Source organism: Micromys minutus, assembly GCF_963924665.1.
Source record: "Micromys minutus genome assembly, chromosome: 22".
NCBI lineage: Eukaryota > Metazoa > Chordata > Mammalia > Rodentia > Muridae > Micromys > Micromys minutus.
In genome coordinates this window covers 14,392,566-14,418,435 of record NC_137957.1, presented here as the reverse complement: position 1 = coordinate 14,418,435, position 25,870 = coordinate 14,392,566, and the positions used below count along the sequence as shown (strand labels likewise).

Sequence of the window (25,870 nt, the reverse complement as noted above, 5' to 3'; positions counted from 1 at the left end):
AGCTTAATTCTGCTCAAAAACCTTCTACACCTCCTGCTTTGATGAGGCCAGGTAAAGTGGCTGAGAGCCCCAGGGCAGCTATAGGAAGGGATACTCTAGATGCTTTACTTTCTCAGGCTAGTCCCACTCTGAGAACCGTACTCCAAAACTAATTCCATCATTTTTTTTCCATTGAAGTGAACTTTGGTTGACCCGCACATATATGCCTTCCAAAGACTATGTCCTGAGTCCAAACCTCCTATTTGGCCGTGGCAGCAGCCACCATTATGGATTCAAGCCAGACAGCGTTCATTTTGTTAAGCAGGCAGCACTCAAGAAGACTGAAAATAACATTACAGATAAGTAATGCAGCAATTCCGCATCTGTTCTGGGTCCCATTAATTTCCTTAACTAGAACTAAGCAGAACAGACAAGTAGGCTGGCCCCTTTCCTGCCTTTCACTAATAGTTGTGAACCTGCTGTTGTAATATAAAAGCTGCTTATAATATCATTAACATCTGTTTGAGCCCTCTTTGAATCCTGCTGGTGACGCTGTATTGTTGTTCCGCCTTCGCAGAAAGTTTCTCCTGTGGTTTAAGATTCTAGCTGCTCCTTCCCGAGCTTTGAAAGTTAAAGCAGCTTCAAGGACAGAGTGTCTTGGAGAGCATCCACCTCCAAAATGGTCTGAACATAGCCTTCCAAAGAGCTGTTGGTGCCCTCCTCCTGGGCAGCAGGGCTTTTCAGATACTAGCTGGGCTAAAACCCAAAAAGGCAGATGGATTCAGTCCAGCCCGAAGCTGAAAGTTCCTATACTCAAGGAACCTTGTAGGGAGGAAGTTCAGGGTTGACTGATCCCCCTAGTGGCCACCAAAGTCTTTGTTTCATACTCTGGGTGAGCTACAATGGCTTTTGTGTCACCTGTCTTGAAGAAGGAACATAGGCTTGGCCCAAAGTGGACTGGCACCTGCTGTTTTGGAGGGTGCTTCCTAGGGATCTGGCTGTATGGTAACAATCCTCTGTCTTCCTGAACTATTTTTTGAGCATTTCTTGAATTCTCCCTCATCCCAGACAGAGTTCTAGGGTGTGAGGACATGACTATAAAATCGTGGTTTTAGGTGATTTTATTCTAATGAGAGAAAATTTTAAAAACAGAATAGGGGCTGGGGGTGAGGCAGACAGGGATGGTTCCTTGGGGAAAAGGACTTGCTCCTCTTGCCGAGGACCCAGTTTTAATTATCAGCACTCACATGAAGATTTACAAACATCTGTAACTCCAGTTCCAGAGGATCATGCAACCCTCTTCTGCCTTCCTTGGGTACCAGGCATGCATGTGATGTTTAGACATATGTGCAGGAAGAACACTCATATACATAAAATTAGATAGATAGATAGATAGATAGATAGATAGATAGATAGATAGATATTACACACACACACACACACACACACACACACACACAACCACACAAATTGAAAGTATATGCCAGAACATGAATCTTGGCAAAAACCCATTCTTGGGATGAAGGACTCTTAGGCACTATGTGTCAGTAGTAGGTAGGCTTCAAAACTCGGCTCTACCTGGATGAATCTCATTCCTCAGCCTTTAAGGCATTCTTCTTCAAGAAAACTTGGACTATTTTTTTTTGCTCCTTGTTGGCTAGTGGGAGATCTGAAATGAGAAGCTAGAGAGTGGAGAAACAGTAACATGGTAGACAATGACTGAGATGTCCTAGAAACACACGAGCCAAACCCAACTGAGAGACCAGTAATGTCCTTAGAAAATAAGGCACATGGGACAAGTTTTAAAGCAGAAGATGTTTCCCAAGAAAACTGTGGGAAGAGAAGGCCAAGGAATATGATCCAGCCAGGTAGAGCTGAGTTTAGAAGCCTACTTGCTATTGCCACAGGGTACCTATGAATCTTTCATCCCCAGGACCAGGAGAGAAGTGGGGACCCAGGGAGTAAAGTTGGTAAAGACTGAGGAACACCAAAGGCCTGGGCAAGGAGTTGTGGGTCCACCGGGAGGGAAGCCAGAGGCTGAGTGAGTTGAGAGACGGGAGAGGATGATGTGGTCAGTGGTCAGTTCTTGCAAAATCTTGTAATTTATTAAAGATTTGGGGAACCAAAACAAAAAAAAAAAAGGCTTCCCATAAGATTGTGGTACATTTGGGGTTATGTTTCAAGAATATACTGCAAAGAGAGGACCAAGCTTCATGAGTTGCCAGTAGCACTGTAAACACATACAAGAGAGGATGAGTGAAAGCCAGGTCTCATGTAGAAAGGCCATTTAGAAGGAAGCATTGCTCCCTCCCGCTCTCTCGCTCTCTCTCCCTCCCTCCCTCCCCCCCCTCTGTGTGTGTGTGTTGGAGGGGGACCAAGCTGGGGCCTTCCCAAGGGCAAGTGATGAGGAAAGCCTGGGCACCTTGCCTCATGGCTGGATGGACCTTGTAGTTTAGGTAAGACCATGTAAAGGCAGCTGCTGCCACCAATGGAAGGAAAGCAGGCTAATTAAATGCCTATTTATTTGAGGCATCTACACAGGGATTTCTAGGAGTGTTGATTTTTCTTAACCCTGTTAGTAAAATCGTGCACAAAGACTTTCTTTTTTATTGTGAAATAGAAAGTCCATTCAGAAAACAGAGAAACGCTGCAAGGCACCATCATGTGTCACTTAGCAACCACAGAGGTTAGCTAGTTTCCAGTGTGATTTCTCCTCCCACTGGGTTGTGTGGAGGGAGTTCCAGGCATCCCTCCTATAGCACTAACACTATCTGTAAAGGAAGGCCCGTGGGATTGTAGCCCAGTTAAGAATACTAGCAGCGGTCTTAATATTATCATGTATCTCAGCAGTGTGCTCAACTCCCAGAAATGTGGTATTCATGTGTGTGTGTGTGTTGTAATGTATGTACATGAACATGTGTATGTGGTGTGTGTAGAGAGAGAACAAAAATAAGCAAAGAATGAGAAAGAAGGATAGAGAGACTGAGAGAAAATCAAATGTTTGTTAAACAATTGGTCTAAATTAGGATCCCCGAAGATCTCCATTTTGCCTTCCCCATCACTTGAAGAATGTGGCTGCAGTATAAAGTTACTTTCTTCTTGTTTTGCATCCGTATCACATACCGCCTACTTGGATGCTAATATAAAATGCCGCCCTGTAAGCTAGCCTGAAACATGGCTATCCTAAATCCATCTACCCCATCTCCAGGGCTACTTGTCGTTCTGTGACACAAGGATGAACTAACTGCACAGGCTTCTCTTCACTCCTCAACGCAACATGTGGATCTGCACCCAACTTTACCTTCTTTCCGGCCAGTGTTTGTTTCCGTCTAGACTGAAGCTTCGCCTAAAACGTCCCATAAATCCCTGAGTCTCCAGTGGTTTTCAAGTGTAGTTCCCCAAATGTCAGAGAAAGCAGATGCCTAAATCCAGGTGTCCAGTTCTTGTTCCCATGTTTGGGTTATATGGAACACACTGAAGGGTCAGGGTTTTTCCAACAGCATACTCTCCTAACAGAGTGGCCAGCAGAAAACCCATAAATGAATAATATTAGCTATTATTTAAGTTGGGGTCACCACTCAAATGAATAACTCTATCCAGAATATAATTATTGATACAACATGCAGATTATAAATTATAATCTGCTCAATATATCCCCAATTCATTTAGATCAAGGAAAGCTCTGGCAGGTAAAATAAAATATTACACTATCAAAAAATGTGGGCTTCTGGGCTTTACTTCATGAAATCATCCCCTGATGCTTCTTCCCGGAGCCCCCAATAGTTTGTGATGACCAGCCTGTTCGCCACAGTGTAAGCAGCAGCCCAGAAGAAGCTTGGGAACCATCTCTCAGACCTCCTCGATGTGATGTGAAGGATCCTCAGCTGCGCTGCTGGTCTAACTTAAGTCAGACATCAGTTACTTTTATAACTGTAGCTCTGTGTGCGTTGTCTGATGGGAGGTCTTTGATTTCCAGTGTGGGGAGCTTCTGAGACTCTAAGTGGTGGCTACATTCCCGAACTCCCAGGCTGTGGCCAAGAAGAGAGTAAATGCTGACAAGAGAGAGGATGTTCCTGCCTGCATTACTCTACTGACCTTGCCTTTTATGTTCACCCTAATTCCTCCCTGCACACGCAGATAATTGAATTGTTAACTCAAGCTTTTCCTTTTGTCCTTATTTTAGCATTTCATATCGTAAATGAACAGCTGCTTTACTGCAAAATGTGCCTCCACTAATACCTCACTCCATACAGTCTGACGGTTCAAGTGGTTACCGGACCGTTTCATTGTGTCCTGAGGTACAGAAATGAAACAGTTCCTTAAGCAGTCACAGCACTCAGGCTGAGTGATAAAACAAATGTCAGGAACTTTAAGCACAGCAAATGAAATGCTTTAAATCCTGAAGCTTCATAATGCAGCCCTAATGAAGTCGTGACACCCGCCATGTTGAAAGTGGCCGGTGGCATCTTCCTGACAAACATTTGGGAAAGAAAATGTCTTCCCTCTTAGCAATATCAAATGCCACACAGAGAACATGGCCATATGACAACCCAGAGGAGGTTCCTGAAACATATGAGTAGTTTGCATTAGCTTTTCCTCTCTTTAGCAGAGGGAGCATTATTCAAACCTCTGCCGTCGTGCCCCTGAATTGTTCGATGGTCCTAAGACATTGTCAGTAGGATGATATGAAAGTTATTCTAAAATTCCTGGTATTGTCTTCAAGATAATCTCTCCAAGTTCCAATTAAACAAGTGTCATCATTTGATCCAAACCTGGGCAAACCCAGCTTTCCTACATGGAGAACTAGACTGTTTGTAAAATCCTAGAAACAGAAAAAAAAAATTTTCTGAGATATTGAGCGGTATTCTTGTTCATATTATCTGCTAAGTTCTATGTTTATTACATGGGCACGGATCACATACTTAGCAAAAAAAAAAAAAAAAAAAAAAAAAAAAAAAAATGCTGGCCAGGCACTGTTCGAGGGAGAGCGTGGAGATTCTGTGGCCATCATTAAGTGGGCCACCCACTGGTTAAGCAGGAGTGTTCTCCATTGGTACTCAGGACAAGTTCATCCCTGAGTTAGAATGTCAAACCTACCAAGGAAACGCTACTGCCCAACGTCATCATTTTCATAGCACTTCAGGGGTGAGGTGGTGAATTGCTTGCTTTGTGGGGGAATGTATGCATTATTTTTTTCCAATGAAACCAATTATGATTCCTTGGCATTTATTGCAGACGAGCAAGAGAGTTCTGGAGCGATTATTTACACAGTGGAGCTGAAGCGCTACGGGGGCCCCTTGGGCATCACAATTTCTGGAACTGAAGAGCCCTTTGATCCTATTATCATCTCGAGCCTCACTAAAGGGGGATTAGCTGAAAGGTAAAATGGGAAGGGGTTGCTCTAATTACCTGTATATGAGGGGTTTGCTCCCTCACAGCCAGTGTGAGGCCCGCTCCCTTCCCCTCACCCGTTTATCTGTTGACTTTTAAATCTGCACAAAGGATTGATCTTAGAGCTTAGGAACTCTCAGGCAGAGCGAAGACTTGACATTGAAGGGCGTCGCATGGGCAGAGAAAGATGCAGAGGCTTAGCATGGTTATCATTCTCAAAAAAAAAAAAATGTGTTAAGAGAGCATGGTTGACTATAGGTCGATTTATACTGTGTCCATTTTGTGAAGAGGATGCGGCCGTCGAGGGAGGTGAAAAGGCTTGTTCAAATCAATTCTGCAAACATTTGCTGAGCTTTCTGGTGCCTGACAGGTGTTGTAAGCTTCTGTGTATTTGGGAGAGGATAATAAAGGCTTGGTCCTCAAAGGCTGCACCTAACAGGGTGTAGCCATCCTCTCAATAGTATCTCCGTGTGCGTCCATTTGTTCTTTGGCGGTGATGGGCACCCCGGGCCTTGCTCTCCGCACCCTCCACTGAACTGCACTTTTTTTCCCCAATGAGACATGTTGCTTGGGCACACAACAGACTCTCTAACTGGATCTATTTTCCAATGACTTAGCACAAGAATGCTCAGGCATGTCATTGAGGGTGACACTTGATGACAGTCATTGCAAGATGGAGATGCAGCCCTGCAGAATTTTCTTGCGTAGAAATTGGCTCACTTGACAGCTCTGTCTGTCAGACGAGGGGGCTGAGCCAGCTCGGCCAGGGCTGCTCTGCTAGGATTTTAAAATTCCTGTTTTAGCTGAGATGCCTGGGAGAGGGTGTCTGCGGGCATCTCCTGTTCTAGTTAACCCTGGGAGACAACAAAGGATTCTGCAAAGTGGCTCCTTACAGCTGGACCTTATAACCTACATCATTCTTGAACCAATCCTCTCTGTGGCGGAAGAGATCTTTTTCAGAGAAAATGTCTGTAATTCTAAATGCAGGTAGACAGCTTGAGCAGCCCTTCCTTACCTATGCACATTCTATCACCCCTGCCAGCCAGCTACTTCTGCCCAACACAGGCTGCCACAGCCCTAGAGCAAGCTCCGCCCCTAACAGCCCTGTGAACAATTCCTTCAGTATCCAAATTAAAAGTGATCCAATTCAGCCAAGGCCTGACCTTCATGTTTCAGCTCAGCATCTTTGTCTCAGGGGGAAAGATCTCAGCCATTGCACTGTGAATCATTCATGGCATCCCCTGTCCCTTCCAGTGTTTCCCAACAATGGCAGATAAAGGAAACATCAGAACTGTATCCCAACGTACTTGTTCAGATTGGATGAGGATATAAAGGATGTAAAGATTGGAGATGCCGTTTATCAGGGTATTAATCAGCAAAGTCATGTCTTTTCTGGGGCGAGGGAGATTGAGCCATGGGTAAAGTGCCTGTTGCATAGGCATAAAGACCTAAGTGCCTCCCAGGCACCACATAAAAGTCAGGCAAATAAGTGAGCACCTGTCGCCACAGCACTGGGCACTAAGACAAAAGAACCCTGAGATCTAAGTGGCTAGCCAGCTTAGCAAAACTGATGAGCTCCGGATTCAGTGACTAAACCATGCCTTCAAGAGGAATCGATAGATAGGTAGATAGGTAGGTCAATGGATAGATGAAAAGATAAATAAATAGATTTGATCAGTAGATAATAGGTAGATAGAGATAGATAGATTAGATAGATAGATAGATAGGTGTAAATAGATACATACATATAGATAATAGGTAGATAGAGATAGATAGATAGATAGATAGATAGATAGATAGATAGATGGATGGATGGATGGATGGATGGATGGATGGATGGATGGATAGATAGATAGATAGATAGATAGATAGATAGATAGATAGATAGATAGATAGGTGTAAATAGATACATACATATAGATAATAGGTAGATAGAGATAGATAGATAGATAGATGGATGGATGGATGGATGGATGGATGGATGGATAGATAGATAGATAGATAGATAGATAGATAGGTGTAAATAGATACATACATATAGATAATAGGTAGATAGAGATAGATAGATAGATAGATAGATAGATAGATAGATAGATAGATAGATGGATGGATAGATAGATAGATAGATAGATAGATAGATAGATAGATAGATAGATAGGTGTAAATAGATACATACATATAGATAATAGGTAGGTAGGTAGAGAATAGGTAGATAGATGATAGATAGATAGATAGATAGATAGATAGATAGATAGATAGATAGATTGACAGATACATGAATAATTGATAGACAGACATGGTAGAGGAAGATTAAGAGAGACTTCTGACATCAACATGCCCACACACATATGTATATGCGTAGACACACACACACACATATACACCACACACACACAAAATTAATACATGAGGTGACATGCTTTCTTCATCCACACGTCATTCCAAGCTCTTACACATTTCCCATATCATCCTCGGGGCTTCCCTGTGAGATGATTATCTCTGTCCTATTGGTGAAGAACGGATATCCAGAGAGGTTGAAATAAGGGAACTGTGCCACACAGCTGACCTGGTGGGTGACAGAGATGGCTGCAAGCATAGCACCTTCTAAGCCTTCTGTCAAGCCCTTCTCAACCCTTAGAATCAGCCCAGGGCTGTTGCTGCATCTGTCTAGTCTATGTTTCAAACTCTTGGATCTGTCTTATGGTAAGCCAAGCACCATTTTTGTATTAAACACTTTAAATCTGTAGGAATAAGAAGGTTTCCCGCTGTACAAGGTCACATTTGTTGTTCAACAGAGTTCATTTCCTGGGGACCTGTAAAGTTTACCAAATGACTCAGCTTTCTTAGAGTTAAAAAAAATATCCAGGTCCATTCTCAAAACTAATTAAAATGCTTTTTTTTTAATTTTATTTGGAACTAAAACCTAAGTCATAGTAGATGCAGGTTACGACATTTCCCAAGAGAAAGCTAGAAGTGAATTTTAGAAACCCTGACAAGTCTTTATTATTATTAATATGCAGGTATGTTGAGAAATTTAACCAAAGAAGCCTGCAGGGATTGTATCTACCTCCCTTCCCCGGTCTGGTGTGTCTACCTCCCTTCCCTGTCTGGTGTGTCTACCTCACTTTCCTGTCTGGTGTGTCTACCTCCCTTCCCTGTCTGGTGTGTCTACCTCCCTTCCCTGTCTGGTGTGTCTACCTCCCTTCCCTGTCTGGTGTGTCTACCTCCCTTCCCTGTCTGGTGTGTCTACCTCCCTTCCCTGTCTTGTGTGTCTACCTCCCTTCCCTGTCTGGTGTGTCTACCTCACTTCCCTGTCTGGTATGTCTACCTCACTTCCCTGTCTGGTGTGTCTACCTCCCTTCCCTGTCTGGTGTGTCTACCTCCCTTCCCTGTCTGGTGTGTCTACCTCCCTTCCCTGTCTGGTGTGTCTAGCTCACTCCCCTGTCTGGTGTATCTACCTCCCTTCCCCTGTCTGGTGTGTCTACCTCACTTCCCTGTCTGGTGTGTCTACCTCCCTTCCCTGTCTGGTGTGTCTACCTACTCTTCCACTGTCTGGTGTTCCAGGACTGGAGCGATCCACATCGGAGATCGAATCCTAGCCATCAATAGCAGCAGCTTGAAGGGGAAGCCTCTGAGTGAAGCCATCCACTTGCTACAGATGGCAGGAGAGACTGTCACCCTGAAAATTAAGAAACAGACAGATGGTGAGTGGGGTGAGAGTCGCAATTCAAGATTTCCAGCATGTTTTCTTCTCTCAAAGAATATGCAGAGTCTGCCTGTGTTTCTAGGGAAATGGCCCCCTAGCTACTGTGCTCAAGGATCTTTTCTTGTGAATTTACACTGATGTAAACCATCTTTCCCTCTCTGTGAAGCCCAATCTGCATCAAGTCCCAAGAAGTTCCCCATCCCAGGCCCCTCGAGTGACCTAGGAGATGGTGAGGAGGACTCCTCCCCAATACAGAAACCTGGCAAGCTCTCCGACGTGTACCCCTCCACAGTGCCAAGTGTGGACAGTGCTGTGGACTCCTGGGATGGGTCTGGAATAGATGCCAGCTATGGGAGTCAAGGTATGGAAGATTCTGTGCAGAATGTCTTTATGTAACCCATACTGACACAGCATGTCTACAGTGAACAACCTGAGCCCTTCCGCCTGACACCCTAGAATCGTCGTCTTGTAAGCCATGGGCATTTATTGTACACTGATAAAATACTGATGGCCACGTGGTCAAGGCAGAAAGCTTAGGGAGATATGAAACAGACTCTACAGTATAGCAGTTTAATGGGGACTGCAGTGTTGTATTTCTTAGCAAGCGTTCTACAAAGATGGGCAGGGTGTTGTCTGAAACTGTTAACAAGAGAGTCACCAATGACTAGTTGGCCCCATTGATTCTTGGACACGCCTGGCTTGAAGAAAAACTGAAGTTTTCCTAAGTACTCATTGTTAGGGAGTTATAGTTGTGTGGTGTGTGAAGGTGTGTCATAGATGTATCTTCCCAGACATGATGCTGACATCCATCACACAAACAGCCTGGAGAGCAGGTTTGAGTGAGGGTAACTTGGTAACTTAGTGACTTAGTTAGGATTTACTGCTGTGAATAGACACCATGACCGAGGCAACTCTTATAAGAAAAACATTTAATTGGGGCTGGCTTACAGGTTCAGAGGTTCAGTTTATTACCATCAAGGTGGGTGTAGCATCCAGGCAGGCATGGTGCAGGCAGAGCTGAGAGTTCTACATCTTCATCTGAAAGCTGCTAGTAGAAGACTGACTTCTGAGCAGCTACGATGAGGGTCTTAAAGCCCACACCCACAGTGACACACTTACTCCAACAAGACCACACCTGCTAATAGTGTTACTCCCTGGGCCAACCATATTCCAACCACCACACTTAGTTAACTCCCCCTCTCATCCTGGTTTTCTATTTCTTTCGACTCACCCTGCCTTTGTTGTTTCACACTCTTGTCAAGTCCTAGATGGGTGTGGGGAAAAAAAAAAAAAAACAAAAGAACACATTATACCAACTTCTCAAGCTATTTCGTAGTCACGGTGTTGGAATTTGATAAAAAAAAAAAACCATGTTGAGGCCTCAAGTGAAGCTAAAGGTGGATTCACATTGCATGTGCTTGATTGTGTGTTGGGAGCAGGAGACTAGAGGTGTCAGATCTCCCTAAGCTAGAGCAACAGGCCTGATAAGAGTGCTGGGAACCAAACCCAGGTCCTCTCCTGAGCCAACTCTCCAGCCCCCGCTACACATAGAATTCAACGCTTTATTATAGGGCAATTCTCCCAAGTGGTAAGACCATGTGACAAGTTAGCCACAGTGCCAAGGTCACATTTTTATTGCCTGGAAATTGCTGGGCATAAGGAATGTCAAATAAAGGACTCAAGATTCATCAGAGTAAATGAGGTTTATTGATTAGTGGGTGTGTTGGTTTATTTTTTTACTAATGGGGGAACATTTTTACACATTTGTTTGTGAGAAAACTTGATATGAATGAGTTCTGCACACTGCTCTTCCAGCCTTTTGCACCCTAAGACTGGGATTGTGGTCAGCATGAGAGATATATGGTCTGAACTTTCTTAGTAAGAGATGAAAAACTGCTTATGAAGCATTTGAATAGTAGTCATAATAATACTGCATTTGGCATTGACACATGAAAGTCTTTATAAGGCTGAAGAAACTGAGAGGGATCTGGCAGAGGTAAAATAGTTTGAGGATACAATAATGGGTAGACAGCTGGAGAGCTACTAAACGTGTTCACGTGACAACTCTCATGTGATTCCCCTTGACGCTCTCCTCTGGTCATGGGTGCAGGTGTGAGGGGAGTGTCCAGAACCCAGCTAATCTGACATCCAGTGTGGTCCTTTGGGCTGTGTCTAGCATTGCTGAGTGTGGGCATGTTGTGTGTCCTTGACTACAGACCTGACAGAAGTCTGTGGAGCTGCAGTCTACCCTGCCCTTGGCTTCTGTCTCTTGATCCTAGCTACACCCACAAGGTGAATCAGAACCGGCTCCAGCAAATGCTGGGAGACGTTATCACTTCTCTTTTGAAGTCTTTCCTTCTTCAAGCAAAATAGCCTGATTCCTTCAACTGCTTCCCCACCTAACCTGTTTTGAGCCTCTCCACTGACCTAAGGCTCTCTCTTCTCAATACGTCTGAGTTTAACTCTTTGCTTACACGAGGACAGCGCTCACAAAGGGGTCCTCAGCTGCCCGGTAGCTCAGAGCACAGAAAGACGGCCCTGTCCTCATGAAGACAGCAGTTCCTGCCAGGGGCACTGAATCTCAGTCTTTTTCTTTGTTGTGATACTTGATAAAAACCAGGTGTATGTAGCTTGTGACTGTAACTGACCTTTTACAAGTAAAGCATAAATGCAGTCGTTTTCCTCTTATTAACAATTATTATCATGTTCTGACATGTAGCTAGTCTTTCCAACTTGTCCCTCTAGCTTCTCATCGGACTGTTCTCTCCCCAGGAAGACCTCACAGAGGTCTCTGTCTCCTTTCAGCCTGTGGCTGGCCCAGTTTTGCTGAAGCCCCGTGATGCAAAAAAATCAATGACCTGAGTAACCACGTTCACTACTGTTCCCTTCCAGTTCTCCAAAATGTCCCCCTGACTCATTCAACAGATATTCCAGTGTCATTCAACAGGATCAGGTCTCTGTTGTGGTAGAAGGGCCCAGAAGTTCACAAGTAAATGATCACCATCAACAAATATTGCTTAATGGGAAAGGAAGTAAGACTGGAGGACCAAAGATGATGAGGAGGACAGAAATGGCCACAGGAGATGCTCTAGTGGAGGAGCCTGGATTTTTCTGAGTGGCTCAGAATACAGACAGACTTCTCCTACTGTCTCTAGAGTAGCTCCCTCCCCTCCTATTCTCTGATGCCCCAAGCTGGTCTCTTCTATCCAGATCTGGATCTTTGGGCTGTTGGGTCTTAATTATTCCTTCTTCTAACTGACGAAACCCTGATGGTTATGCTCAGATATAACAAAAGTCAGTAGAAAAGGAGACAGCAAATAGTCTCTTCCTGAGCCCTCGGCCTCGGGAAAAGGGATGCAGGTCACTGTAGTCCTTGACGCTCAACTCAGGAAGCTATATTTCTTCTGATTGTTTGAGGTCACGTTTATCATTTGTGTTTTCTCTAGAAGTAGACTTTTTAAATTTAGGGTTTTTTTTAAGATTTATTTATTTTATGTATATGAGTACACTGTAGCTGTCTTCAGACATACCAGAAGAGGGCATTGGATCCAGTTACAGATGGTTGTGAGCCACCATGTGGATGCTGGGAATTGAACTCAGGACCTCTGAAAGAGCAATCAGTGCTCTTAACCACTAAGCCATCTCTCCAGCCCCCAGGTTAAAATATATTTACATATAATTAACTAATCTCTGGATTCTCTCTCTTTTTTTTTTTTCAGTTTTTAAACACATGCCAAAAATATTTTTTTAATACATTTCTTTTTCTAATTCTTCCATGGTTAGATTATTAGTGGTTTGGCTCAGTTTTTTCCTCAGAAATTATCAGTTGTGTTCATTTATTTATTATTTGCACTCTGGGTCTTTAACATAAAATTTGGCCTCAGGTTCAACTTTTTTTTTCAATCTCTTGGATTGTGTTCCTCTTACGGCTTGACTTGGGCGCATCATCAACGCAGTACTCGTGCAGGTGGCAAAAGTCAGTAACAGATGCCAGCCAACGTGCACAGTCAGAGCCCATCTTCCTGATGATGTAGTTCAAGACTCCAAACTACTAGGCTGTGACCGTGAGCCCTCCCATCCTCCTGGGCTCCCAATCTTCTGTTTATGCTCAGACTCCCATGTGCTTGGAACTTGCATCATCTCCATCAACGTGTCCAGTTTCAGCTGAATTCTGACATTTCCTCTCTGATCTCTAGTTTTGCAGAAAATGACCTTGCTGTGTATATATTTTTTTACTTTTTTTTTTTTTTTTTTTTTTTTTTTTTTTTTTTGATATTCTATTTGGTCACTTTCAGGATTTGTTGCATGGGAAGCTTTTTCTATTCTACTTTGTTTCTCTCCCTTCCTTCCCTCCCCCCTCCTCCCCTCCCCCTCCTCTCCTCACCCCTCCCTCCCAGTCTCCCTCTCTTGCTTCCTCCCCTACTTCCCTTCTTCCCCCAGCTACTCTTTTGTCATAAACTTTGCACACAGCTTATTTCCACCCTCAAAAACTGTCACTTGTCCCCACATGGAGGGAGTCCCCCCATAAGCTGAAGGTTTGCTCAAGCTCTGAGCAAGATGCAAGTTCCCATTGTGTTCTAGGCTAGTTTCCCTTAGCTGTTCCATACTAGTAATGGGGGAGGGGGAGGGAGGATAAGGGCAGAGGTTGTGGAGCTCACCAGGCAGAACTGGCTGTTCATCTGTATTTGCCCTCTCAGTCCATCTGACTTCCCCCTGGTGACTGACAGGGTTTGGGGTGATTGCTGCCTCCAGCCCCATTAAGTGTGTCCTTAGATTCTAAGGCAACTATTGCTGCTTTGCCTCTGCCCTGGCCTTTGCTTTGGCTAAGTGGGTCTCTGCAAGTCTCTGGCCAGAAAAGTCTTCTCTCAGCTACTTAGCAACACACTACACACACACACACACACACACACACACACACACACACACACACACACACCACCCAATTCTCATGTGACTGTCACTGAATTTGCCAACTTTCCTCATGTATTGTGGCTTGAGATTATAGACCTGTTCCAGCTGTGTTGAAGACAGGGTTGGATTTGGTGATTTGTCCTCTCCTTCAGAGGCGATTTCTGAAAGTGGGATCAGCTTCCCTTGCTCTGCCATTTTTTTTTTTTAAGCAACATTCATCCAGACCCATAAGACATTTATTGACAAGAACAATTGCAAACAACTACACACACACACGGTTTGATTTGTCTATTCTTAAGAAAACTGTTTTTGAAAAAACATATCTGGCTGAGATCATCTGGCTTGCCTTCTTGTACTATAACTGGTTCCAAAAATTACAAGTAACAATAGAAAAAATAACCCCAAGTTATAGATTCAAGGAGGAAATTCCCAAAAAGCATTTCCAAATGTTCTATGTAGTAGTCAACATTGTTTTGTTTTCTTCCCCATATGAAGACTAGGCAGAAATTAAAGTCTATTGTTGTGTTTTATTAAAATAAAAAAAAAAAAAAAACAGGAATATGTTTGGTAGAGGCATGGTATGGGTGTAATGGAAGGGGGTGCCCTGTGGGTTCATGCTGAGGTTTTTCTTCCCCCCTGAGGTACCAGCCACAATAGATATAGTATAGAATAGAATTTATTTAGGGCATGGGGAGGAAAGTTGAAGGACTAGAGATAAGAGAAAGGCAGAGAGAGAGAGAGAGAGAGAAAGGAGAGGAGGGGGGAAAGAAGGAGGAGGGGAGGGGAGAGGAGGAGCAAAGAGAAGAGGCCAGCCATGAACACATGGAGCGAGGGGGTAGGGGAATGGGGAGAGAAGGGGTGGAGAGGAAAGAGGATAAGAGATTAAAAGATCAAGAGGTGGGGGCAAGCAGTCCCTTTCATAGTGAGTCGGGGCACACCTTGCTATTGCCAGTTAACTGTTGGTGGATCCTAGAAGGAATGTAACAGCTATGAATGGGAGGAAAATACTAAAAGCAAATGTGACTGTGTTAGGGTGTCAGGACTTTACAAATAAGCCAGAGTCACTATCCCCCACTCCAAAATGTCACCATGCCAGGGCAATTTAGAAGCACCTATATTTGTGAAGCTTTATCTTCCACTCTACAAATAAATAAAATGAAAAACTGTGATCATCAGAAAGAACCAAGACTAAATTTTAAACCCTCGTTATGACACAAAATGTAAACCTCGATGATAAAATCAAGAGGCAGAAGAAAGGAGAGGGATAAAGATTTCCAGTTCTGAATCGAAACAGCGATTACTGACAACATACGTTTTTAGCAGTTCCTTTTGTTCAGAGTTTCACTTAAAATGCACTTTGTGGAAGCTGGGCAGATGCTGTGGCTGGTAATGCACCTTCCACAGTGGTATGAGGAGCTGAGTTGGGCTCTCCACCCACATCAAAACAAACACAACAGTCAGGGGCACCCCAGCATTGGAGAGGCTGAGACAGGGGGATTCCTAGGACTTTCTTATCTAGCCGGTTACCAGTTAACAAGCTTCAGGTTGGGCAAGAGGCCTGGCCTCAAAAAGAAAAAAAAAATGTGGAGAGCTTGCACACTCATAAAAAATGTGGAGAGCATGCACACTCATTAAAAAATGTGGAGAGCTTGCACATGAGTGTGCAAGCACACATATGCACCCAACACACATACACAAACACATGAGCTCATACAAAGTAGCTCCAAATACAGATGCATTTTAATTTCATGTACTCAAGCTGCCACACAATAAAAACAAGGTTTAATTATGCTTTCGAGGTTATTTTCCGTGCACCTGAGCGTATCCGCTGCAACGATTTCAGTGTGACACCAGTGTGACACCAGTGTGAATGGTGGTTCTTCAGAATTCATCTTCTCACCTTGCTTTTACCAGTCTGTTTTTCTCCGCTTTAAATCATAGCATTGGAGATCGGGTATTCAGCTACTTATAAATGAAAAGCAAAATGGTTTCGTTTAACCAAGGTGGGGAAGTATTGGCTCACACTGTAACCTAGAGCGTGGCGGAGGCACGTGGCGCCTAGTGGCATCAGGCCACGCATCTTACTGTTCCTGTGGATTAGCATCTTTGCTGTCTTCCAGTCACACAGCCTCTGTCACACAGCCTCTGTCACACAGCCTCTGTCACACAGCCTCTGTCACACAGCCTCTGTCATGTCTGGAGCATCTCGCCCACGTTCTCACTTAAATCTTTCTCTGAGTGCCTAATGTCATAGTTCTGCCAGTGTTCTTCAGAAAGAAAAAAAAACCCAAATATAGTCATAGACTAAACAGCTAAAATACTCTCTTGCTGGTTCTCTGGTGTTACAGGTTAAAGTCAAAGGCCGTCTTTTTTTTTTTTTTTTTTTTGATTATTTATTTATTTACATTTCAAATGTTATCTTCTTTCCCATTTTCCCCTCCAGAAACCCCCCATTCCATCCACTCTTCCCCTGCTTCTATGAGGGTATTCTACCAGCCACCCACCCACTTCCACCTTCCAGTGACCATAGATGTGTGGGTTCATTTCTGGGTCTTCAAATCTATTCCATTGATGTACCTGCCTGTCTCTGTACCAATACCATGCAGTTTTTAATCACATTTTTTTTCTGTAATATACCTTGAGATCAGGGATGGTGATTTCCCCAGAAGTTCTTGAATTGTGAAAATAGTTTTTGCTATTCTGGGTTTTTTTATTATTCCAAATGAATTGTAAATTACTCTTTCTAAATCTATGAAGAATGGAGTTGGAATTTTGATGGGGATTGCATTGAACCTGTAGATTGCTTTTGGCAAGATGACCATTATTACTATATTAATCCTGCCAATCCATGAGCATGGGATATCTTTCCATCTTCTAAGATCTTCTATTTCTTTATTCTGAGACATGAAGCTCTTGTCATACAGATACTTCACTTGCTTGGTTAGAGTCACACCACAGTATATTTTATATTATTTGTAACTATTGTGAAGGGTGTCATTTCCCTACTTTCTTTCTCAACCTGTTTATCCTTTGAGTAGAGGAAGGCTTCTGATTTATTTGAGTTAATTTTATATCCAGCCACTTTGCTAAAGTTGTTTATCAGATTTAGGCATTCTCTAGTAGAATTTTCGGGGTCACTTAAGTGTACTATCATATCATGGCAGGAAATGAACTAGGGCTGAAATCAACCAAATAGAAACAGGAAGAACTATAGAATCAGCTTGGAACTAATTCTTTAACAAAATCAACAAGATAGATAAACTCTTAGCTAGACTAACCAGAGGGCACAGAGACAGTATAGAAATTAACAAAATTAGAAATGAAAAGGGAGAAGAAACTGAGGAAGTTCAAGAAATCATCAGATCCTATTACAAAAGCCTTTATTAAACAAAACTGGGAAATCTGAATTAAATAGAACAACTTTCTACACAGATATCAGGAACCAAATTTAAATCAGAATCAGATAAACCATCTAAACAGTCTCATAACCCCTAAAGAAATAGAAGCAGTCATCAAAAGCCTCCCAACCAAAAAAAAGCCCAGGACCAGATGGGCTTAGTGCAGAATTCTATCAGACCTTCAAAGAAGACCTAATACTTAAATTCTTAAAACTATTCCGCAAAATAGAAACAGAAGGAACACTACCCAATTCATTCTATGAAGCCACAGTTATACTCATACCTAAACCACATAAAGACCCAACAAAGAAAGAGAACTTCAGACCAATTTTACTTATGAATATCAATGCAAAAATACTCAATAAAATTCTCTAAAACTGAATCCAAGAACACATCAAAACAATCATCCATCATGATCAGGTAGGCTTCATCCCAGGGATGCAGGGATGGCTCAATATATGGAAACCTATCAATGCAATTCACTATGTAAACAAACTCGAAGTAAAAATAACATGATCATCTAATTAGATACTGAGAAAGCATTTGAAAAAATTCAACACCTCTTCATGATAAAATTCTTGGAAAGATCAGAAATTCAAGACCCATACCTAAATACAGTAAAAGCAATATATGGGAAACTGGTAACCAACATCAAACTAAATGGAGAGGAACTTGAAGCAATCCCACTAAAATCAGGGACTAGACAGGCTGCCCACTCTTTCTACCTATTCAATATAGTACTGGAAGTCCTGGGCAGAGCAATTAAACAACAAAATGAGGTCAAGGGGGATAAAAATGGAAAGGAAGCAGTCAAAATATCACTATTTGCAGATGGTATGATAGTATACTTAAGTGATGCCAACGGCCTTCAGTTTCCAACCTTTGTACCTGGGCTTCTCTACAGCACACTTTCTCCTTTATGTCCCAGACTCTTCATTACTCTCTGAGCAAGTTTTGGTCCCTAGTATGATACCTTGAAAGTAATTATTGCTTTGCATATGTTAATCCACTGTGTGTGTGTGTGTGTGTGTGTGTGTGTGTGTGTGTGTGTAAATGGACTAAGAAGTATGTGTAACTGTGGTCTGAGCTGTAGACTCAGACCTATACATACGCCTTTTCTCAGTTGAACCCCAAAAGTAAACTGAAAATCTACATACGCCATCACATATTTAAGGCTACGTTCTAAATGTTTTCCTCAAAATAGTTGCCAAGAATATAATTTATATCTTGTTGTAAATATCCTTTAAATCTATTACTATCAAAATCTTGAAACTGTAGACTCAGCTGATATTCAAAGGTGATATCTGTTATATCACTGCCTCTCCCCCTGCGCCCTCCCCAGCCCCCCGGCACTGCTTCTTCCCCTCTCACTGCCTCTTCCCCCTGTCTGAAAGGTCGGTCTCTGTTTTGCAATTCAGATAAACAGCCATACTCAAACCACCTCATGCTGATATCTTCCTCCTGACTTTCAGAGAGAGAGAGAGAGAGGTGGAGAGGAAACATGGAGGAGTAAATGCCTTGCTCCAAGTCAGCCTTGTTCAAGGATGACCCAGTCTCCAAGTTCCCTTCTCATAGGAGCTAGGCTCTCCCAACTTATCCCTGGATTTGGTGGCTTGTCCACCAGGCCAAGCACCCTTGAGGGTTTAAATTGGATGAGAAATTAGTCTTCTCATCAAAACATAGTGGGATAATTATGAAAGGAGAGGCAAGAAGTGAGAACTGGTAGGTCCAGGGCATCAGCCAAGGTTGTCTGGGGATGATGGAGGTGTGGATATGGTACTGACCATGAATTGAAGCCTGGAGAAGGCTTGGGTACTGGAAACTGCTATTCAACGTCTTTAGCATTGTCTTTTAATTGCAAATAATCAGTACCAAAGCTGGGTATGAAGAAAGCTCTCTCAAAGCAGCAAAAGGTCCCACTGTGCACTCTCAGAACAGTGATGCAGGAAAGGTCACACTGTGTGCTTGCTATTGTTCCTGCTGTCACAGCCATCCAAGTCTTTGCTGGACAGTGACACCATAACTCAATAAATGAGATAATCCTCAGGCCCAACTCTAACTCCTTGGTTCTGTTTCAGGCACGACTTTTCAAACTTCAGGATACAATTTCAACACCTATGACTGGAGGAGTCCAAAGCAAAGAGCCAGCCTGTCCCCGGTTCCCAAGCCTCGGAGCCAGACATACCCAGATGTGGGCCTGAGTAATGAAGACTGGGATCGGTCCACAGCCAGTGGGTACGGTTGCACCTCCACTGCTGCCCCATCCAGGGTGGCTTCCAGGTCTCAGAGGGAGGAGTCACACTTCTATATACCCGGCAGCAGCTCTTGTTAGCATTGAGTTTGTGAAGTAATCCATTTTGATTGTCCATAGAAGGTTCCCACATAGAAGGTTCCCAAAATGTGTGCTGCCCAGGGATAGCCTAGGTAGCACCAGGCAGCAGTGCAGTTCCACAGGGTAGCACTGGAGGAAGTCATCTTCTAAGCCATTTCTTCTCTGTCTCCATATATGGAGCCCAGGCTGACCTGAAACAATTCCATTTGACACAAACCCCTAAGTGTTGGGATTGCAGGTGTCTGCCACCAGTCCCAGACAAGAGAACCATAAAGTGTGTGTGTGTGTGTGTGTGTGTGTGTGTGTGTGTGTGTGTGTGTGTGTGCGCGCGCACATGCACAAGCGTACATGCATTTCTATCCGTCTGTCCATGTGTCTTCCTTGACTAATACTGTGTTTCTTGCTGGCAGCTTCGCTGGGACTTCTGATAGCGCAGATGCTGAACAAGAGGAAAACTTCTGGTCTCAAGCATTGGAGGACCTGGAGACCTGCGGCCAGTCGGGGATCCTGAGAGAGCTTGAGGTAGCCTCAGTCCTGCTGCTTATCTTGACTGTCCCGACATTCCTTTGTTTTGGTCCTTTTCGGTTTGCTTTGATCACAGCAGTTCATTGAAAAGCTTTAACCCCTTTCCACAGGAGAAAGCTGACAGGCGTGTGTCATTGAGAAACATGACCCTCTTGGTAGCTACCTTTTCTGTTTCTACTCTTGCTTGTGAAGCCGCCTTCCCTGCCCTTGCCTTCCGGACAGCAGTTTGATTTTATACAATGCAGTTCTTACTGACTTGTGGCTTTTGCCATTGCTCCCCTGCTAACCCTGACTGTACCTGTTTCCCACCAAATCGCTAAGGAGCTAGCCCAGTCCCCCAACAGTGGTGCATTTCATTCTCCTAGCTGCTTTAGAAAGGTTTCTTTGGCATGTTTTCATTTGTACCTGGTCTAGAAATTAATTTAATCGTTATGAGGAACATAAGAGGAAATACAATTATATTTTGCTTTGCCCTTAAGTTGGTAATCACGCGGCTGTTTTCAAAGACCAATCTATTTGATAAGCAGGCAAAAATGTTCCTCCCTGCTTCTTGCTGTTCATCGAAAACCTTAATTCCACATTAATGCCACCTGATTTTGAGGAGGAACAGCGAAACTCTGGGTGGTTCCTTAAACAAAGCCCTGAATTTGCCTGCAGTGTTCAGAACTAGTCTGGGGCGGCCTGGAATGTTTCCTTTTATGTTCTTTCCAAGTTTCCAAGCTGTAAACTGTAAAGTGGTGAAAGTCTTACTTTTGTTTGATGTCATATGAGGTCCCCCGAGTCACTCTAAGGAATGCGAATGGCCCAGCCGGGTGTAACCTTGCAATTCTAAAACGGTTACTCATCTTTACGTTATTTTGCTTCTCGGTTGCATGTGAAGATATCTTCTGTGACTCTAATGTTTGTGGATCCGCAAAGAAAGTCCTAAAGGAGAACGGTAGTTTGAATTTATAGACACCGTAGTATTTCCTGGCATGAATTTTGGCTTCAGAGCACAGTTAAAGGACCTGGGCATGGATAGACTTATAAAATTTAAATTAAGATGCCAGCCACTGATTTCTTTTTTTTCTTTTAATACAGTTTTCAAAAAGAAAAACACATTCTTAGGGGCCAGCTGGTTTATTTAAACGTTTACCACCCTTTGTACATAGAAGGTCAAGGATTAGGCTGAATAAGGCGTACAAGTCACAATTCACAAGCAGTGCCCTCACCTAGCTTACTTTGCATCCCATGCCTTTCCCATGTTGACACATGTCTCTTGTGGAACTCACTCTTCATATAGCTTCTTTTACACTGGGTAAGTTGAAGGTGCTGTAAAGGTAACAGGCTAATCCTGGGCTGTTGCCTGGAAACTGAGTTATACCATGAAAACAATAGCCGGAAGTATGTTACATCAGCCCATGGGTGCCTCCTTCAGGTTATTTGTGGTGAGTTCTTGAAAATTACAAACACAGAAAGGAAAGGGGCTGGGCCAAAGAGAAGGTAAATTCTCAGCCAGGAGGAATGCTCAGCAGGCTAATGGATTAGAGTGATATTTTCACGAGTATCACAAATTCCTCACTCATTTAAATAAATTCTGTTCTCTTGATTAGGAAAGCTGTTAGGTTTTGGCTGAGGCCAGAATTCTGCAGATGAAATTTACTTTCAACACAAAATGTTAAAGCAAACAGAGGAGTTTACAAATATGGGTTAGCTAAAATGGTTGTGACTAAAAGAATTTACTAATCATTTTTGTAACTGCAATAATTTAGGTCCAACTTTACCAATGTAAAAAAAAAAAAAAAAAAAAAAAAGAAAGAAAGAAAGAAAAAAAGAAAAAGAAAGTGTATCCTTTCCTGAGGCTAAAACCTCAAATTAAGACCTCAAGTAGTTTTTAGACTCTCTTACCAGTGGCTGCTTACATAAAACAGGATTTTCTGGACTATGGTGGCACACACCTTTAATCCCAGCACTTGGAAGGCAGAGGCAGGCATCTCTCTGTGTGTGAGGCCAACATAGTCTACAGAGTGAGTTCCAGGGTAGCCAGGGCTACATAAGAGAAACCCTGTCTCAAAAACAAATTAAAATGCCTAAAACCATAGGAATTATAGTGATATAATACTTAATATAATGATTAATAGAAAAACTGAAAGGGCTGGAGAGATGGCTCAGTGGTTAAGACCATTGGCTGTTCTTCCAAAGAAGCCAGTTTCAACTCCCAGCACCCACATGGCATTTCACAACTGTTTGTAACTCCAGTTCTAGAAGATCTGACCCTCTCACAGAGACAAACATGTCTCAGAGCACCAATGCAAATAAAATTAAAAAAAAAAAAAATAGAGACACCGATGTTTAATAAATTTGATAAAAATCAAGTACTGAGTTTCTTAATTAACACTACTTTAACTTTTTTAACAGATGAAAGATTAACCAATTGTCTGGATTATACTTGTACTTAAACCTTATAATCCCTTTTAGATGGTTTTCATTTGATTGGATTTCAGTGAGCGATCCAGCTATCCTTTGAAAACTTGGATGAGGAGCCATTCTTGTGTCTCCTCCCCTATGCTGGACCGGGGTAAACCCCATTCCCAGTGTCTCCACTGGCAGCTCAGCCCGGAGTCATAGCTCTCAGGCTCAGTGACTCCTTTACTTCCCACATGCTTTTTGTGTAACACACACACACACACACACACACACACACACACACACAAAGTGAGAAGGAAACGGTAGATATAAATAAAACAGATAAGTATTCTATGGAGGGAAGACTAGTGGATGGACAGATAGTCACCATTGCAGGAAGAAACATCACCAGGTGCTGCTAGTTACCACGGATTAAACATAGAGTTGATTCATGTAAACACCATCAAATGAAAGATGTCCATGACACCAACACAGCTGATTGTCAGGGAGGGCTCGATCAACCTCAAAAAAGTATCTATCAGAAATATGCCACACTATAGATGCCTACAGTTGCTTATGTATTAAAGGCTTTTTTAAAAAATTTATTTAAAAGAGGAGGTTTCAGGCGACAGGAAAAGCCCCAGAGCCTGTTGGCCAAGGAGTAAGACTGCAACCAGATTTCTGGGATGCCCGTACCAGACTCTTACCAAGTGTCAGATCCTACCCATGAGCCTCTTCTCCCCCTGCCTATTGTGAAGGAGTAAGACCTATAACATCTACCTGTGAGGTTATGGAGTAATAACTGATCCTCCATATACAGCATTCAGCAATCAGCAAGGATGTATCAGCAGCTAGAAACCCCATCCTCAGAAGCTTCCGTGATACAAGTAGTCCAGTCAGAGTGTGTTTCTGGGTTCTAGTCATGTACATTTATGTCAGTGCTTGGCAACTGCAGAACTACTTCTTCTTAGCAGTGCACATATAAACTGAACATCATCTGAGAGTTGTAAACTCCTACAGAGGCAACAGATAAAAATGCAGCACAGTTTGCAGTGTTCCCTCTAATGAATAGCTTCGGACAGTGTCCTTGGCTCAATTCTCGGGCAAGTAAACTTCTTTGAGCTGCAGTCCCTTTCTCTGAAGTGGGACAGACAAGTGCCTGCCTTATAGACATATGGGAAATTAGTGAATCTATCTAAAGAGCTCAACCAATCAAGCTTTGTTGTTTATAGCTTTTGCATCTATATTTTCAGGCGTGTTTACCAGTGTGACGTTTATGTATATAAGCATCCTGAAAGGACCATAGTGCTGGCCACCATCTTGTTTTAAGAATCTTGGCATCTTCTTACATGAGAAATGTCCATTTGCATCATGATAGTACTTTCAAGTCCTTTGCCACCCCAGTTCTGAGATTCAGTCATCTGGGATGCTAACTTCCCATTGCTTATTATTCAAGGGACATATTTGAAACTGAATAAACTTCCCTTTGGCTGGTAAAATCTAATTTAAGTCTCATAGTTTTTGAGCAAATGGTTAAATCCGATGTAAAACAGTCATTAAAAAAAAAAAAAAAAAACCTTCCTGAGAGTATTACACAAAGACCGTTTCTAAGAAACACTGTCTGGGCCGTGAGATGTAGAAGCCAAAATGCTGATCAATATCAAACGATGTGTCTACTTACACCTTGGGCCAGAAGATGCTCTTGACAGTGCCAGTCAGGCAGTGTTAGGAGAGCCAGTGCCTCTACATTAGTAATCTAATTCTGCCAATTTGCTTCTGTTGGAGCTGGAGGAAGTGTTACAGACAGCAGCAGCCGGGCCTCCACCGGGAAGCTCTCCAGCCATGTCTATAAGGAGCACTGGAAGTGTCTTTCATGAATCCCAGCTCTTATGGGAAGTTATGGCTTCAAATACAGTTTGCAGTAAACTAACGTTAGAGCTTCACAACTTGCCTCAGCATTGCTAGGGGTGGTATTTGATTAAATAAACTCAGGGGCTTAAATACTTCCATTGGATTCGAGATTTGCATTATAGATGTAATTGCAAAGCGTGTTCCAGACTTTCACAGTTCAGTCAGTGGGTCCATTCTCCAGCCTTTAGCTGTGCCCTGAAGACCCTGTAGTTTGACGGGGCAGAAGGAGAGTTGTGCTTAACGTTGAGCAAGCAAACCTTTCCCGGGTTCGTGGCTTAATTGTTTCTGAAATTGTCAATGCCGCAGGCAACAATCATGTCGGGGAGCACTATGAGTTTGAATCATGAGGCTCCAACGGCTCGCAGCCAGCTGGGGCGACAGGCCAGCTTCCAGGAACGGAGCAATTCGAGGCCACACTATAGCCAAACAACTCGCAGCAACACCCTGCCCTCGGATGTGGGCAGAAAGTCTGTAACCCTGCGGAAAATGAAGCAAGAAATAAAGGAGATCATGTCCCCAACTCCCGTGGAGCTTCACAAGGTCAGTCGACCTCGTCCTCCTTCCCTGTTGTCTAATGTCACAGCCACTCTGTCTGACAGTGATGCATTGACGCAGGCTCAGCTGTGACTTCTCCTTGGGCTCAGCAAAAAAGAAAACCCACAGTCAAAAGGCAAAGCTTCAGAGACTTATGTCGTAAAACATGTCCCCTGGGAGGATTATCCAGGAAAGCAGGGAAGATTGATTTTCAGGCAATGTGTTTATCAAAAAAAATCTCACAAAAATGTGAAATGGCAGTGTTGCGTGGAGATTTGATGAGTCTGTTCTCATTGAGGGGGAGGATTTTCTGGGCATCTTTTGTTCACCACTTCCCCAACAAGAGGCTTAAAGCTCACTGAAAAGCAGGCTTACTGTTCAATCACATACCTGCACCAGAACATTAGATTTCCTGGACCAGTGCGGAGTGAACCCTGGTTATGCTCCATGTTGGACTGCAGTATTGTCCACCTCACAGAGAAAACTTGTTCTCACACTTAGTCACACTTCAGAGCCACTCACAGAGTTAAAGTGAAGCCTGTGTGTGTGTGTGTGTGTGTGTGTGTGTGTGTGTGTGTGTGTGTGTGTATGACAACTATGGCAGGTCCCAGGTCAACATGAGCAGTGATCGGGAGGTTTAATTGGCTAGAACAATACTTTATTCTTTTCTTTTTAATATACAAGGATTATAAAAAAACAGTGGCAACCCCAACCTTGCTTTCCATGAAAACTAAGACCCTCACTCTCATTAATAATCTACTAACAGAATTCATTTCACTCAAAGGAGTAGATAAGTGT

General features: G+C 43.1%; 1 protein-coding gene across 13 annotated transcripts in view; it reads left to right on the top strand.

The window, feature by feature from the left end:
* Nucleotides 1–25,870, top strand: part of GRIP1 (glutamate receptor interacting protein 1) — a gene marked incomplete at its 5' end in the record, with an annotated part of 570,261 nt that overhangs the window by 525,468 nt on the left and 18,923 nt on the right. For 6 of the 13 annotated variants that reach the window (XM_080935620.1, XM_080935618.1, XM_080935616.1 and 3 more), the window contains 7 exons: nt 5,215–5,359; nt 8,935–9,074; nt 9,243–9,437; nt 19,464–19,620; nt 20,128–20,239; nt 20,353–20,397; nt 24,845–25,078. In XM_080935620.1, the coding sequence (XP_080791746.1) occupies nt 5,215–5,359; nt 8,935–9,074; nt 9,243–9,437; nt 19,464–19,620; nt 20,128–20,239; nt 20,353–20,397; nt 24,845–25,078 (1,028 nt within the window). The remainder of the gene's footprint in view (nt 1–5,214; nt 5,360–8,934; nt 9,075–9,242; nt 9,438–19,463; nt 19,621–20,127; nt 20,240–20,352; nt 20,398–24,844; nt 25,079–25,870) is intronic. The other 7 variants (XM_080935612.1, XM_080935622.1, XM_080935619.1 and 4 more) reach the window with 2 other exon arrangements.